We start from the raw sequence: 17,716 nt of genomic DNA on the forward strand, positions 1-17,716 counted from the left end.
TTTGGGCTGTGGGAAGACTGCCTCTTCCCACCCTGTCCGGAAAGCTGCCTTCGGACAAACGACTGCGTTTGAGAGAATCCCAAATTGACCTTTTTCTCACCTCCAAGAAAAATCCCTGCTCGTAGCGCACGCCTGACTTCTTTGGGCTGGCCCACATTTTGCGAGGGTTAAGACACAGACGCAACTCCAAGGCAGAATTCTTTGGCTCCATGACTCGGCATCCGGGTGTGCCCCACCCCATTTAAAAAAAAAAAGCCAGATCCTTGAGGCTTCATTCTCAAAATAGCTTGCCAAGAGCCCCTTGTTTTTTGTAGACTGCCTCCCAACTCCTTCCTTCCTATAAACGTGTTTTCGCTTTTAGTGCACTCTTTAATTCTGGTGGGCTTAGTTATCGCAGTAAATAAAAACGTCCCTCAAGTAATTTCTCACTATGATGTCTCACAAACCACTGACCTCATTCACCTTAGTGTTTAAGCAGCTGCGTATCGTTGTCAAGGTACAAAGAGGTGCAGCTTGCCCTGAAAGGGATTTTTTTTTTCTTAAAGAGTTTAAGAAAGAAAAAAAATCGCTCATAAATTGTTTATATCCAGTAAAGCAAAGTTGGATGACATTTTCTGTGGCTGATTACAACAGTTAAATAGAACAAATCTGGGAAGGGAGGAGCGCTGCGTAAACAACACTGTGTGGCTTCTGGAGATTTTATATTCTTATTGTACACGAGGAAAGAGCTTAATCTAAGGAAGGTTCTCAATCAGACAAGGGATCGTATCAAACTCCACTTACTGTGTGACCTTGGATAAGTCACCGAACCCGACTGCGCATTTGTTTATTTATGTGCCAGTTGGGGAATGAGATATGCTTCGTGAGACTTCTGCCAGGATTATGTGAGACATTGTGTGAAATCTCTTTTGTACGTAAGAGCTCATTAAACGTTAGTTGCAGCTACTGCTCCTTCCCAGAATGGCCGTTCGTTACTCCCAAATTCCGGAAACTGTTTTCGACAGTTTAACACCCTTGGCTGTAAAAGGATGAGAAGAAACAACACTTCTATACCCGGGCTCACTTATTTGCTAGAAAACGCTTTAAACTTTCGATGGGCAAAATCCACTTCACTGGTGGCGGGACCCGCTTTGAAAGCACCCCAACCCAGTTCTCTCCCCAGTGCATTGTGGGAAGTGTAGTCCAGAGCTCCAGGTGCTTGAGTACAGAAAAGCGGGGAGTAAACTACAACTCCCAGAAGGGAAAGGAACGGGACTATTTCCCAGTCGGGCGGTAGCGCTGTGGGAGGGAATTGGCAGTCTCGCTGCCTACGTGGGAGGGAAGGGAGGGTTGGGGGAAGTGTGGAAAAGCAGAACCAGAGCGGCTGCCGCCTGAGGCAGATTTGGTGGGAGAAGTAGAGGGGAGGAAACGGGTGGAGGGGTGAGGTGAGGAGGGCATCTGGGTCGCTGCTTCCGGGCGGCATAAAGTTCTTCGCGATGTGGCTGAAGCCCGAGGAAGTGCTCCTGAAAAATGCGCTGAAGCTGTGGCTGATGGAAAGGTCCAACGATTACTTCGTGCTGCAGCGGCGTCGGGGCTACCGGGAGGAAGGCGGCGGGGGGCTCACAGGTAAGCTTTGGCCATCCCCCTCACCCCCTCGCCTCTGGGACGTGTTCGCTGGTACTTAAAAGGTGTTGAGGGACACAGTCGTCGCCGCCCGCCGCCCGATCCTAAACCCTGGGCGGGGTGGGGGGGTACTGGGGTTCTTCTCCCGCCACCACCTTTCCTTCGCCCTCACTGAATCCTGAGAACGCCTCCCTGGACCAGCAGTCGATCTTTGGGTGGAACGGGGAAAGGGAGGAGGGATTCCTTCTGAAGCCCCTGCCCTGTCGCTTTCCATGGGGGAGGGGGCTGGTAACGAGCGTTAGACGTGGGCAGGTCGCATTTAGTCTGGTGACCCGGGCCAGTTCGCAGTTGTGCACTTAACTTTTTTCACAAGCCTCCCAGCTCCTCCCCTGCCCCCCATCGGTAACAGCCACGCTGGGGGTGGGAGGTGTAATTGTGTGGGAGGAGAGATGATGAGGAAAAAGGGAGGAGCTCCAATCCTGTCTCGAGGAATAGGCATCAAATGAGAGGTTAGGGAGTCGGGGAGGGTCCGAGTGCGGGGGAGGGTGAGGGGTAGGTCTCAGAATTGCTGAACCCTCGGATTTATCATCTTTCACTTTGTCTTCAAGTTTTCAATCCTTGGGATCCCCTCTCAAAGTAACCTTCGTAATTCATTTCTCTCTGGAGGAAAGAGACAAATGCCCTTTCTTTCAAAACCAAGGTTGTAAGCAAACCAGTTAAACAAACGGAAGTTTCTCTTCCCGCCTAATCTATCCTGCCTTCACTTCTTTGATTTACAAATCAAGAACTCTGGGTCTAGTGTTTAAAGCCTCCAAAGAGTTTTGGTCTGAGACCTGTCGTCTTGGGCAGGGGCATGCAAACTTTTGGTCATTGGGAGACCAGAGCTCTTTATCGTGACAACTTCTAGTTTGATATTGTGGCCTTGAAGTGATGAACCAGGCTTAATTCAGCAGCGAGATTGAACGGGAAGAGGGAAGAGTCCCAAAACCTTCATGTTAGTCCCATCCTAATCTCCTGTTGAATTACATTCGACAAATTCTTTCATTTATTCAATCTGAAGCGCCTACTATGTGCCACATGGAATGCTAGGGTACAAAGATAATTAACATTCAGTTCCCTGCCTTCGAAGTGCTCTTAATCTGGCAGAGGGTCGGGTTTGGGGGAAGTAACCAGCAAACCAGGCAAATTATAATTATAACCCGTTAACTACTAAACCAGGCAAAATTGTAATTAGAACCACAATAACTGAAGGGTTGGGGTAAAGATTCATGGAGGAGGGACATTGCTTTTTCTCTTCCGGTAAATGGTGTCTACCTCAGAGATGAGAGGATAAAATGAAAGTTAACAGGAGCCAAATCAATGTGTTTTGTTAAGATGGTGATGAACATGTGCTGTTATTTCCTTTTTTTTTCCAAGACCCCAGCAGTGTGGAGAGAATTTTGAGGTTCTATGGGACATTTAAAAAAAAATCTTGCATGACCTATTCATCCTATCCAGCGTCTGAAAAAGCTCTCTTGAAAATATGGCAACAAAAATTGCCTGATTAAATTTCACATTTTGTCGTTTTCTCATTCTCAAAAATTACCAGTGTTATTTTGCAGAGGAGTCTTTCCATTTATTAGATATATATGTTTACTAGATTAAAACTTGAGAATCAATGGTCATAATTACCCAGTGACAATTCACCCACTTGAGTCCGTTGAGAACAGATCGGAATATATTTAAAACAGATTTTCCAGCCCAGTGTTACAGCACAATATTTTGGTTCCCCATAATCTTACTTTACCAGAATTTTTCTGGTACTCCTGGCCTCATCTACCAAAGAAATGTATTTCACTTGTTACAACTACTGTGTTCCTGAAAATTAATAAGTAAATCAGCTTTTTGAGAATCAAATCACTGTTATGTAGTAGTAAATGTTTTTTTACTGTTGCAAATTTTCTTTATATAATCACTCCTTGCTTTCTGTGTTTGGTTTTTCATTTGACATAGTTTTTTTTTTTTTTTGCCACGCGGCTTGTGGGATCTTAGTTCCCCAACCAGGGGTTGAACCTGGGCCCTCGGCAGTGAGAGCTCGGGAGTTGTAACCACTGGACCTCGAGGGGATTCCTTTGACATGCTTTCATAGAGCATGGATCAGTTGCACCAGTTTCTTATCTCTATCCTACCCACTCCCATTTACTCTAGCCCCATTTCTTTAGAATAAGAGAGTGTTTATCTGAAGAAATAAAACCAAGATTTCTTTTTTTAAAAATAAATTTATTTATTTTTGGCTGCGTTGGGTCTTCGTTGCTGCGCGTGGGCTTTCTCTAGTTGCGGCGAGCGGGGGCTACTCTTCCTTGTGGTGCGCGGACTTCTCATTGCAGTGGCTTCTCTTGTTGCGGAGCACCAGCTCTAGGTGCGCGGGCTTCGGTAGTTGTAGCAGGCGGGCTCAGTAGTCATCGCTCGCAGGCTCCAGAGCACAGGCTCAGTAGTTGTGGCGCACGGGCTTTGTTGTTCCGCGGCATGTGGGATCTTCCCGGACCAGGGCTCGAACCCGTGTCTCCCGCATTGGCAGGCGGACTCTTAACCACTGCGCCACCAGGGAAGCCCTAAACCAAGATTTCTGCCACACATTTATGTTGAGAACAGCCACAGCCCCATTTTGTGGTTAGTTCGTTATCTCTGCATGTTTGCTTTATCTGTTGTATTGTCAAGATGCTTGAAATTACCACATGAGAGCTACCACTATATTTCGTGTAAATTAAACAAAATGGATCAGAATGGAACAAAGAGGTGTTTTTAAGGTTCGTTTGGTTCTTTGTGGTCCAGAGCAAAAGTGTGCTGATTTTCATGGCTGCTCGATTACTGTATTCTTACTTAAAATCGTGAAGCCAAAAGCTTTGATGTGCTTTACCACAAATCCACATTTGGATTAGCTCTCACAGGAGTTTGACTGTGTGCCAGCATAAGCTTGCCTTTGTCCATTTTGTTTGCTAAAATCCAATGTTACATGCTCCCCCTTTAAGATATTCGTTTATATATTTTTTAATGAAGAAAAGATAATGACCATCTAGAAATGTTAATAGTTGTACTTTCTTTAAGATTTCATTTCTTGGCCATGTGATAATTGGCAATAAGCACCAGCAATGTAATGACTTTAGCTGTGGATTTGGTGAAGTTAGTTGACTCTTTTTTTTTTTCTTTCATTCTAATAATGGAATTGGAGCAACAGAGAACCCTAGGATGGTTTTAGCAAGAGACTAATTTGGAAGTTAGAGTTCTTAAATCCTTTTCTAAATTTCTGAAACACTTCTAGTGGATATCTGGTAGATTACTTACCATTTGCCTGACTGTATCTTACTTAATTGTCCTGGTTCACAGCAGGGTGGAATATCTTGTGAAAATTTTTGTTATACATAAGATTATTTTTCAGATAAAGTGATCTGTACTTTATTACTTCTCATTTAGAGAAGTAATTCACCCTTCTGTAACTGTATTTTTGCAGTTACCTTGCATTATTCCTTGTTCCTCCTGTCTGATAAGTGTGATGACTTTTCTTTGGCACCTAAATTTAGCACCTGGCTTTATGTAATTAAAAATAATTTATGCATATTTGGCTTATTAAGCACAAATGAACAATTTGCTCTGCTTGGCAGATGGGAGCTACTACATGAGTGAAATTATGGGGCTACATTCTATTAAGTGTTCTAGTGTATGGGACTTAGGGAGGTCTGCCAATTAGGAAGCTTTAATTTAGATAGTTTGTTGAGAGTATTTTGCTCTTGAATCTTCCGTATCTGAACAGTGTAAGCAGGTTCTTGTGTGTTGGATTGACAGCCTCCCTCAGTAGGCCTCTTTTTTTGTGATGTAGAACAAGACTAAGAAATAAAACATGAAAATGGAGGATGTTTCCTTATCTCTTCTTTCATCTTGGCATCATTACTTTGAAATTAAACCATCTGTAGAAACTAGAACATGGTAATGTTTGAAATGAGCTTTCCATTTCAAAATGTTTTATGATATTTATATAAACTTAATAAATCACTATGTGAGTTATCATAATTAATAAACACATATATAAAAAACAATAAGGTAGCCTTTTAAAAAAGTTGTTAATGACCATCCCTCAAAAATACAAGGCTTTTCTCTCCTTTTTCCCTACCCCGAGCTCAAGGACCAAACTCTGAAAATGTTCTCAGTTTTCCTTGGCAAAATATCCCTGCATTCCATGCTCACAAAGGAACCATCTGGTAAAATTTTGGCCTCCCAGGTACCTCATTACTGGGACCAGGGTGCACAAACGGTGGCCTTGACATTTCATTTTACATAAGGAAAGATCAACCCTCCCCCACCACACATACACTGTAAATTAATAAATATAATTTTGGCTTATTAAAGAGAAAATCCCATAGGGCAACCCCTAGGGAGGCAAATCACACTGTATGCTCCGCTCCTTTTTTCCCTCCCAGGAACCTGGATCCCTGTGAAATCAAGCAAACAATTGCCTTTAAAGATTTCCTAGAATGATAAAGGACAGCTTTGTAGGAGGTTTTGACATATGAAGGATGGTCAGTGTCACCAATTTTTCTAGGTAGTAATGGAAGGATTATTATTTTTTTTGGTAGGGATACATCTATATTATTATCTGTCTAAAACATTAATTATGCTTACAACTGAATTTTTTTAACATCTTTATTGGAGTATAATTGCTTTACAATGTTGTATTAGTTTCCGCTGTACAACAAAGTGAATCAGTTATACGTATACATATATCCCCATATCCCCTCCCTCTTGCGTCTCCCTCCCACCCCTCTGGTGGTCACAAAGCACCGAGTTGATCTCCCTGTGCTATGTGGCTGCTTCCCACTAGCTATCTATTTTACATTTGGTAGTGTATATATGTCCATGCCACTCTCTCACTTTGTCCCAGCTCACCCTTCCCCCTCCCGTGTCCTCAAGTCCATTCTCTAGTAGGTCTGCGTCTTTATTCCTGTCCTGCCCCTAGGTTCTTCATGACCATTTTTTTTTTAGATTCCATATATATGTGTTAGCATATGATACTTGTTTTTCTCTTTCTGACTTACTTCTCTCTGTATGACAGACTCTAGGTCCATCCACCTCACTACAAACAATTCAATTTCGTTTCTTTTTATGGCTGAGTAATATTCCATTGTATATATGTGCCACAACTTCTTTATCTATTCATCTGTTGATGGACACTTAGGTTGCATCCATGTCCTGGCTACTGTAAATAGAGCTGCAATGAACATTGTGGTACATGACTCTTTTTGAATGATGGTTTTCTCAGGGTATATGCCCAGTAGTGGGATTGCTGGGTCGTATGGTAGTTCTATTTTAGTCTTTTAAGGAACCTCCATACTGTTCTCCATAGTGGCTGTATCAATTTACATTCCCGCCAACAGTGTGAGAGGGTTCCCTTTTCTCCACACCCTCTCCAGCATTTATTGTTTGTAGATTTTTTATGATGGCCATTCTGACTGGTGTGAGGTGATACCTCATTGTAGTTTTGATTTGCATTTCTCTAATGATTAGTGATGTTGAGCATGTCTTCATGTGCCTCTTGGCCATCTGTATATCTTCGCTGGAGAAATGTCTATTTAGGTCTCTGCCCATTTTTGGATTGGGTTGTTTGTATTTTTGATATTGAGCATCATGAGCTGCTTGTATATTTTGGAGATTAATCCTTTGTCAGTTGCTTCATTTGGAAATATTTTCTTCAATTCTGAGGGTTGTCTTTTCGTCTTGTTTATGGTTTCCTTTTGCTGTGAAAAAGCTTTTAAGTTTCATTAGGTCCCATTTGTTTATTTTTATTTCCGTTTCTCTAGGAGGTGGGTCAAAAAGGATCTTGCTGTTATTTATGTCATAGAGTGTTCTGCCTATGTTTTGCTCTAAGAGTTTGATAGTTTCTGGCCTTACATTTAGGTCTTTAATCCATTTTGAGTTTATTTTTGTGTATGGTGTTAGGGAGTGTTCTAATTTCATTCTTTTATATGTAGCTGTCCAGTTTTCCCAGCACCACTTATTGAAGAGGCTGTCTTTTCTCCATTGTATATTTTTGCCTTCTTTATCAAGGGTAAGGTGACCATATGTGTGTGGGTTTATCTCTGGGCTTTCTATCCTGTTCCATTGGAAGGATTGTTGACTGCATACCTATAAGCTTTGGGCCTTTCTTCAGATACCTGGTAATACACTGCTCTCTCTCCCTTTCCCTTCCCCTGCTTGCTGCTGGGGTCTTTCCTCCCTTAAGCATAGGCTGGAAACCACCACTCCAGTTGACCTTAGGGTCCTGAATCCTCAATCCTCAAGAGTTACGTTAAAGTAATAATGATGTAGATTGTATGCAATTAGGTTGGTTTCTTTTCTTTCTTTCTTTTCTTCTTTTTTGTTAAGATATTGGAGATTTATAATGTAAGTAGGAAATCAATATTTGCTGTCAAGTAGATGTCGTTCTAATGAAAAGAGAATCAAGACTTAAAAGTGTTGATACTGACCATCCTTCATTTTTCAAAACCTACAGAGTTGTTCTTTATTGTATCATTCAAAGAGATCTTTAAAGGTAATGTGTTACTTGATTTCACCTGTATCAAAATGTCCCAGGGAGGGAACTGAGCACAGTGTGATTTGCCCTCCCCAGGGGTTACCCTATGAGATTTTAAAAAATAAGTCAACTACAAGCTAAAATCCACAAATGCTTGAATACACCACCTAGTCCAGTGATTCCACTTACCCCATTCACCCTGCTTCCTTTATCTTCCCTGTTTCTTTAATATTTTTATGTGTCTATTCAGTTGTAATTGTTTTACAAAGGCTTTGTTTTGTCATTTGTAAAATGGGAACAAAACTTATTTTCCCTATCTCATGGCATTGTTATGTGAGTCAAATGAGTTTTGAAACCTTCGAGCAACTATATAGACATTTGAAGTTCATTTATCTATTAATGAAGGTACGAGATGTTAAGTGCCATTTTCTTTACCCGAAGACCAAATGAGGATCTGTATTTGTACCATTTTCCCTAGTAATTACTTTTCCCATGTTGTATATAGAAATTGATTTGGAGTAGTAACTTTGAGTATATACAATATGCAGTGATATCACTACAAAATCAAAACACTGATAGTTAATCACTCAAGAATTTTGATATGATAATGACTATGCATGTATGGTTTTTTGGGTGGTTTTTTGGCCGCATGGCTTCTGGGATCTTAGTTCCCCAACCAGGGATTGAACCCAGGCCCTCGGCGGTGAGAGCGCAGAGTAATAACCACTGGACCACTAGGGAATTCCTGCATCTATGGTTTTTAATCAAAATAATATACAGCAATTAGAATAAAATAGCAGGACAGAATTTCTTTTTGACCTACAATTTCCCCAAACCCAGAAGTTCTCAAACAGTGCTTCTGTAGATCCAAGTATAAGCATCACTTGTCTTAGTGGTATTGAAGAGTATGTATAACTTTAGTTATCTTAGTTACAGTTTTCAAAACATAATACTTGAAGAAGAAATAATGATTCAGCTGGTGAGAGCCCGTGTTTCTGGTGGACAGTTGTGGAAGGAGTATAGATGTAAAGTAAGCTAAAAATTAGTAAAATAAAGGGCACTATAAAGTTTACCATGTTGCTGTACAGCTATGACATGGATTTTATATTACCTTGATGTTAGAAAATCTGCCCAGTTTTTCACCTTTTGCTGCTGTCATATGAGCACGACAGGTAAGAGTAAATCCTAAATGTGATGTTACAAGATACATTCATTCAACAGATAATTACCTAGTGTCTTCTAAAAATCAAGCACTGTTTTAGGTGCTAGAGATAACAGCAGTGAGCAGAGCAAAATCCCCATTCTCATGGGACTAACATTTTAGTTGAGGGAGGCAAATAAACAAATAATATATGGCTGGTGGCAGTAAAGGATATGAAGAAAAATAAAGTAAGGTATAGTAATAGAGAGGGGAGGGGATTGGTATTTTAGATAAATTTGGTGTAGGAACACTTCTTTAAGGTAACCTATGCGCAGCGACCAGAGGGACTAGAGTATATGAGCCAAGCAGGTTTTTGGGAGCAGAGTGAATATACATAATTCTGTCTGGGAATTTCACTGTGAAGGGAAGCAGAGAAATGGGTAGTAGCTGGCTGCTGTCCTGGGTATTGGGTATACAGTGATGAATAAAACAGAAATAGTTTCTACCCCCACAGACTTTATAATCTGGTGGGACAGACAAACAATAAACAAGTAAGCAAGCAAAAAACGTAATTATTGAGGTAGTCAGTAATAACATCAGCCTGGTTTGAGTGGCTTATAAATAGTCATGCATGAGGAGTATTTGAAACTCCCAAAGCAATTTTCCAGGACCAGATCTGGTGTAAAGTATGCTTATCTAATGTCCTGTTAAATGATACAAAGATTTCCTAAAAGCAGTGATTAATAACAATAGGTGGTATTCTGGTGGCAGAATCCCAGTGTGACATCTGTGGAGCAACTTGCCAAAAGCCAGTTTGGATTGTTTTTTAAAATTAAATCAGCCATCTCTCAGCACCAACAATATCTGGGCTGTGGTTTGGTAGAGAGAACTGGGGAGGACATTCTAAGTGGGAGGAATAATATGGTAGTGAAAAAGCAAAAGATGGCAGTTGTTGGGGACACAGCAAGTACTCCAGATTCATTTATTTGTGGTTGAAAATATGAGACTCAAGATACAGTGCCCTTAGCAACCAGAAAGGTTGTTGAAGAGCAATGTCCTCATCTATAGAAGAGGAAAACCCGGAAAACCAGAGAGAGAATATCAAAGGGACCTGAGAATTAAACCTTTGTTGTTTTTTGTCTCCACTGCCATTTCAATTCCCGCCTAGATGGTCTTGTTTTTTCCTCTCTCACTCCAGTATAAAAAAGTGAAGTTTTAATCATTAGTTCTTCTCTTGTTTTAAACTAACCAAAATCATGGGGCCAGCTTTAGTTCTTTTAAATAATGATTTTAAAGCACTGTACTATGTATGAGTTTTCATTTGCTGCCACACGTGCTTTTTGCTTTGCACCTGGGAATTCAGATGTTGTATTTTTAAAAATTTTCTGAGGGCTACTCATTTTGTACAGTGATGCATAAGTCTTGAAGTGTATTAAGGTGCTGTAAATAAAGATGGTAACAATTCTCATATTTCTCCATGTTTTAATCTTTAGAAGTATAGCTGGATTCGATTAATAGTTCATTTATGCTTTTTTATCCCCTTGACACTGTAATCTGCCATTTATGTCATCAGTTACTTACCTTTAAAAAATTCTAAATCCTTTAATGAAACAAAAATTTCAGTTAGGGAAGGAAAGGAGAGCTTAGGTATATCTAGTTTTCAAGTAAATGTCTTTAAAAAAATGAAGGGAGAGAGAAAACAGGACAAAAGAGTTATTTTTATTAACAGTTTTCCAAAGCTCTTAGTGTAAAGTTGGCAGCTTTCAAAATGTCAGCTGTGGCTATTGGATAGTTGTAAAATAAGCATTCACAGTCTTGTTTTAAGGACTTAGAACTGGCAGCAAAAGCAGTAGAAACAGGAAAACCTACAACCTCTACTGAGAACACTACTTTCTCCTATTTGAATGTATTTCCTACTAAGAGTGCTGTCATTTTACTAATTAGTTTGTTCATCAACTTTTAATGAACTTGAGATTATAAAAAATTCAGTAAAGGTGTACTTGTTTGACTTTGTAAATACGGCAACTTAAGGCAAGATACAAAATCCACTATAAAGTTCCAGTAATCATTTCTATGGCCCCAAATTATAATCTAACATTTTACTTAGAATGGAAATTAAATCTTGTTTGTATTAGGAAGTTCATTTTAATGACTTCTGTAGCTAGAGCAGTGTTGCCTTACACAGTGTCCTCAATCTACTTTACAAGCAGAAAGAGCCACTTGTCAAATGAAAGTGTACTAAACTAGCACATTGATAATGAGTACCATCTTCAAGCTTTGGCTCTTTTATAGTGGCCCTTCCTCCAACACTCAGCTCTTGGTCCTACTTGTTCATCATTATCATTAACCTAATATAAAAAAGAAATGTTTATCAAATTTGCAGGTGTCTGAAAATGGAAAGGGACAGTTAATACCATAGATCAGTTTTCTCAACACTGGCTGTAGATTCAACTGAGAACCTTTTAAACAAACTAAATGACACTGGAATATTTATGGGTAAAATGATATGATATCTGGGATTTACTTTAAAATACTCTAGAAGGGATTAATGATAGAAGATTGGCAAAATGTTGATAATTATTGAAGTTATGTGATGGGCACATAGAAGTTTTAGTTTATTATTCTGTTTTTGAAAATTTTTATAATACAAAGTTAAGGAAAAAACAGAATACCCGGGCCCTGTCCCAGATGAATTAAATTAGAATCTCCAGGCTTTAGTAATTTTAAAAGTCGAGCTTGAGGAGTTTTTGAAAGTCCTCCAAATGATTCAAATCTGCAGTTAGGGTTGAGAATCACTATCATAGAAGGTAAAATCAAGATTCAGATAGAACTGGACAAGTTAGAAGGCTCAGTTAAAATCAGTGAGCTAAAAGTTATCATAGGTAAATGTAAACTGCATTTAGGTTTTTTAAAAAATCAGCTGTACAGGACAGAGAATACCTAGGTTGGTGCTTATGTTTGTGAAGAAGATCACAGTGGATTGGTTGATCACAAGCTTAGTATGATAATAATATGACATAGGGACTGAAAAAGCTGGTATGATCTTTGACGGCATTAATAGAACCATGTAGCCCACAATATAAAAAGCCTGCATTTGTTCAGATCTTACCTGGTATTCAGGTTGAGTGGCACATTTCATAAGAGACTTTGACAAATAGGTGTGTTAAGAGAATGATAGAAGAAATAATAAGAGTTCCAGACAATCTCATGCAACAAACTGGTGAAAGAACTAGGTATATTTTAAGGTAGGCGAGGAGAAGAATAAGCAAGGGGAGACAAGGTAACTATAATAATACTTGAAGACCCATCATACTGAATAGAGCATATGTTTTGTATTACCCCAAAGTTGCAAGGAAGTATTGAATAGCATTTTACTTATCCTAAGAAAGACCTTCCTTTTTCTTTTTTTTAAGTGTATAAGAAATACCTTCATTTTTCTATCTTAAGGGTTAAAAAATGTTCATTGTAAAAATTTCAGAAAATATGTGTAGGTGTAAAAAAGAAAATAATGATCACCCATCATCCTGCTGCCTGGAGATAACCACTGTAACCAGGATTGGCTACCTAATGTGTGTGGCCCAGTGCAAAACGAAAATGCAGGGCTCTTTGTTCAAAAATTTAGAATTTTAAGATGGGTGACAGTAGCGTATTAAAGCAAGCACAGGGCCCTTCTGAGCATGAGGCCTTAATGGACAGGCCACAAGCTCATAAAGCCAGCCCTGATTATAACATCTGGATATATACAGTTCACCCTTGAGCAACATGGGGTTTGAACTGTGCAGGTCCACTTATATGTGGGGTTTTTTTCTCCAGTAAATACAACAGTGCTACATGATCTGCGGTTGGTTGAACCCGAGGATGTAGAACCGCAGATAAGAAGGGCCGACTATGAAGTTATACGCAGATTTTTGACTGTGTGGCGGTTACCTCCCCTAACCCCTGTGTTGTTCAAGGGTCAACCATAAAATATTTTAGAAATAACTTTCTAATTAGTAGAAATTCCCACCAATGCAATAGGCTGCCTTGGGAGAACTCTGGAGTTTACAGGAAAAAGCCAGGCTTTCTATCAGGGATACCATAGAACAGACGAATGTATGGGTAGTTGTACTACATGACATGCTAGGGTGTTTTTCATCTCTGACATCAGTGATGCTCTATCTCTATCCATCCAAATAACTGGTTCATGAACAATAATCATTACCTGTAAATTGCCTATTTTTTAAAATCACAGAACCTTGCTTTTTTTGTTATCTTGCTGTGTCATTTAATAAAGTATTTCACATCACTTATGGTGATGAGTTTCCTTAAGAAGTTTGTTGCTACTTATATGTCAGGATGCTACCAAAACCACATAGACCTTTAATAGGGTCTAGAACATTGATACCTTACTCAGTTATAGACATTCAAAGAATGATTTGAATTTCTTGATATTTTTAAATCTCTTGTTCTGTCATGCAGCTGAGAGACCGTATCTATTCTGTTCCCAATTTAATATTGCTATAGAACTTCCCATATGTAGGCTGATTCATGACCTTGGATATTCAGGCTGTCAGATGATAAACCTCTGTGTGTATGGAAAGGCAACCCAAAGTTGTCTGCTTGTTTTCTTGTACTTTTAGAACCCAGACACTGGCACATATTAATTCCTAAATGACTTGCAGGGACTTGATGATGATTATAGCTTAATGCGCTGGAAGACTTCCCCAAGTGACTAGAAATGTATTCTAGCACTAGCTTCCAAATTATTTGTTGCATGATTTTACACTAACTGCCTGATTTAAAGCACTTACAAAAACCGAACAATTTCCTTTCTACGTAGTGTAAAGCACTTATAATCTTGCAAACATTTCTGTTGCAAAAAAATGACCTTTCCTGCCAGTGGTTTTGACCACTTTGTCCCCAGTCTCAAACTTTCTATCAAAGAGTTAATTGTTATTGTTACTCAGGAATGATTATCTGTGGCCTCTCCTTTCCTTTCTACCTCCTCACACATCCACACTTCCACTGTTAACTTTCAGCTGAGCCAAACTTTTCTTTACCTCTTTGTTCTTTTTCTCATTCTTCTAATACTGCTTTTTCTAGGATATATAAAGAAGAAAATAGAATTTGAGCTACTTTTATTTAAAATGTGGTAAACATGAAATAAATGATTTTCCTCGCAAATTTGAAAAAAAAATTTTGAAAGCTTTTTTAGATCTTAAATTCTTGGAAGCCAAATCCAGCAGCTTTAACAGTGCCGTGTTTAATGAATGCTTTTGTTTGAACTCCTTTATTTTGACAGTTTTGTCAAGGTATTGCATGTTTATTTATATAAACAGACATTCATACACTTGATTCCATTTTTTTCAACCTGAAGATAGTTAACTCTTTTGGTTGTTTTTTACTACCACTCTTTTATCTATTTTAGTATTTTCACTTTCCCATCTTCAAATTGAGAACATCCTCCTTTTTTCCATTTCCCGAATAATTTCAATTACATTGCTCTGAAGAAGCCAGCTGCATATGTTTAGCTCCCACGTTTATTTCTTTTTTTTAAAAGACTTAAAAAAAAAATTATTTATTTATTTATTTATTTATTGGCTGTGTTGGGTCCTAGTTTCTGTGCGAGGGCTTTCTCTAGTTGCGGTGAGCGGGGGCCACTCTTCATCGCGGTGTGTGGGCCTCTCACTGTCGCGGCCTCTCTTGTTGCGGAGCACAGGCTCCAGACGCGCAGACTCAGTAGTTGTGGCTCACGGGCCTAGTTGCTCCGCGGCATGTGGGATCTTCCCAGACCAGGGCTTGAACCCGTGTCCCCTGCATTGGCAGGCAGATTTTCAACCACTGCACCATCAGGGAAGCCCCCATGTTTATTTCTTTGTCTTTCACCAACTTCCACTTTTCTTACCTTATCCTTGATCTCTTAGCCAGATCTCCAATTTCTTACACTTTTTCACTCTGAAAGTGATAGATTTTGCCTTTTATCTTCAAGCTCTTCAGTAATTCCCTCATTATTAGTTGATATATAATCACTTCCTCTGTCTCTTCTCTTAATTCCCATTCTCTCTTTCCTGGTACTGTCTCTTTCATAATATTTGTTTGGATGTTCATATTTCTTTTTCTTAGTCTTCAATTGATATTAAAGCTTTTTCATATCAGATAATTTCTTTTTTTATGCAAACTTTACTTATTTATTGTTTGCCTGCGTCGTCTTAGTTGCGGCATGCGGGCTCTTCCTTGCGGTGCGCGGGCGTCTCTCTAGTTGTGGCGTGCAGGCTCCAGAGGGCATGGGCTCTAGTTTGTGGCAGGCGGGCTCTCAGTAGTTGTGGCACGTGGGCTTAGTTGCCCCACGGTATGTGGGATCTTAGTTCCCCGACCAGGGATCGAACCAGCGTCCTCTGAATTGCAAGACAGATTCTTAACCACTGGACCACCAGGGAAGTCCAGATAATTTCTTCTTTCTATAAGCTGCACGTGTTGTGATTGCCAAAATCTTTCTTGATACTTGGCCTCCACTATCAAAACCCTCTGTAAGATTGCTAATTGATGTTATGCTGCATTTGTGACCCCTATTTTTACTTTTTACCAATTCCTACATCTACTTTCGCACCCTTTTTTTTCAGCTGAGCCAAATTTCTCTTTATTTCTTTGCTCTATCTCCTAGTCTTCTAATTTACCTCCTTCTATGCTTATAATAACTTCCTACCTCACATCTGCCAACCTACCTATCTTCTCATTCAAAGCTTGCTTGAAGTCTTAACTCCTTTTAAGTGGGTAAAGATAGGGAAATAGCCAAAGGCCTGTTTTATAATTGATTTATTTTTTCTAAGTCTATATGCTAAATAAAAGAGGAATGCCTCATAAAGTAAAACAAACACTCAACCAATCAAAGCTTCCAGAAAAGGAAGGTAAATTTATGTACTTCAGCCATCTCACTGATACAGTTAAGTCAACAAATTTTGCTCCTGTTGTGTCCAGCAATATGTTGAAAGTTAGGAATACAAACCCAGAGGTAGAAGACATGGTTATTGTCCCCAGAGAACTAATAATCTAGATAAGGAGGTAAGATAAATATACATGAAGCACTTAGAAAGTAGTTGTAATAACTAGCCTAATAATCAGAATTCTAGGTTGTGTCATATAGACTTTAAGTGCCATAAGTAATCAGACAAAAGGGAAGGCATAATTGTTTGGGGTTGCCAGTGAGGATTTCATAGGGGAATTGGGTCTTGAAGAAAATGTAGAATTTGGATTAGCCAGACTGGGCTACAAGACTTGCGTTAGCATTTCTAGGTTAAAAAGAGACTTGCTTAGCAAAGACTTTAAGGGAGAAATTAGTTGTTTAAGAAAACAGCAAACTTTATTCTAGGGAGGAGTAGGAAATATCAGATAATTAAATTGAAAAAGCTAAATGATCAAAGCCTTGAATTCCAAATTGAGAAATTAAATGTTAAAAAGAAATTCCCCTTACCTAAGCATTTTAATTAATCAAGGTTTTTTATCTTGTTTAAATATCCATTGTTTTCTTATAATAGTATTAGCTAACACTGAGTCTTCTGCTATGTGCTAAGCATTGTGCTAAGTGTTTTATGTGTAATAATAACTCATTTCATCTTTACAACAACCTTTTGTGGTGGGCTCCATTTTTACCCCCTTATTTTACAAATGAGGATGAAGAAAACGTAATTACAACTGGCTCAAGTTGACACAAGTAAGTACCAGAGCCAGGATTCAAACCTAGGTAATCTCTGGTACCAGAATCTACATTCTTTTGTTTTGTTTTGTTTTGTTTTTTTTGCGGTACACGGGCCTCTCACTGTTGTGGCCTCTCCCATTGCGGAGCACAGGCTCTGGACGCGCAGGCCCAGCGGCCATGGCTCACGGGCCCAGCCGCTGCGCGGCATGTGGGATCCTCCCAGACCGGGGCACGAACCTGTGTCCCCTGCATCGGCAGGCAAACTCTCAACCACTGCGCCACCAGGGAAACCCCAGAATCTACATTCTTATCTGCTCTATACACAACCTTGTAAAGGAGGTAAATAAGTGCTGCAAATATATCATGAGGTTTAGACAACTGAACCTGACTTATTCTTTTATTGAAAGATAATATTTTCAAGAACTACTGACATTGGAGCAGCGTGATCTCTTCATTCTGAGTATATTTTTTCTTTAAGAAAAATCTCTATAAGGAAGCTTTGGGCTAGAAATTTTAAAAAAAACATTGGTTGTTAGTCATATGAAGCGATATTGATTTTATCTCTTGTAAAATCCTTGTTTCAACAGTCTCTTTATTACAATAGGGCTTCTGGTTGGGACTCTGGATTCAGTCTTAGACTCCACTGCTAAAGTAGCTCCATTTCGCATCCTACATCAGACACCAGATTCTCAAGTTTACCTGTCAATTGCTTGTGGTGAGTATGATTTTTAAAACATGGAATTCAAACAAATAAGGATCT

At 39.4% G+C, this 17,716-nt stretch overlaps 1 protein-coding gene across 4 annotated transcripts in view; it reads left to right on the forward strand.

The window, feature by feature from the left end:
* The first annotated feature begins 1,315 nt into the window (after positions 1–1,315).
* Positions 1,316–17,716, forward strand: part of TBC1D8B (TBC1 domain family member 8B) — an 86,645-nt gene continuing 70,244 nt past the window's right edge. Inside the window, exons 1-2 of one of the 4 annotated variants that reach the window (XM_032619868.1) lie at positions 1,316–1,605; positions 17,561–17,671. In XM_032619868.1, coding sequence (XP_032475759.1) covers positions 1,476–1,605; positions 17,561–17,671 — 241 coding nt within the window. In that variant the 5' untranslated portion in view covers positions 1,316–1,475. Of the gene's footprint in view, positions 1,606–17,543; positions 17,672–17,716 lie in introns of all 4 variants that reach the window. The other 3 variants (XM_032619870.1, XM_032619869.1, XM_032619871.1) reach the window with 3 other exon arrangements.

The sequence above is a fragment of the Phocoena sinus genome, chromosome X, assembly GCF_008692025.1.
Source record: "Phocoena sinus isolate mPhoSin1 chromosome X, mPhoSin1.pri, whole genome shotgun sequence".
Taxonomy (NCBI): Eukaryota; Metazoa; Chordata; class Mammalia; order Artiodactyla; family Phocoenidae; genus Phocoena; species Phocoena sinus.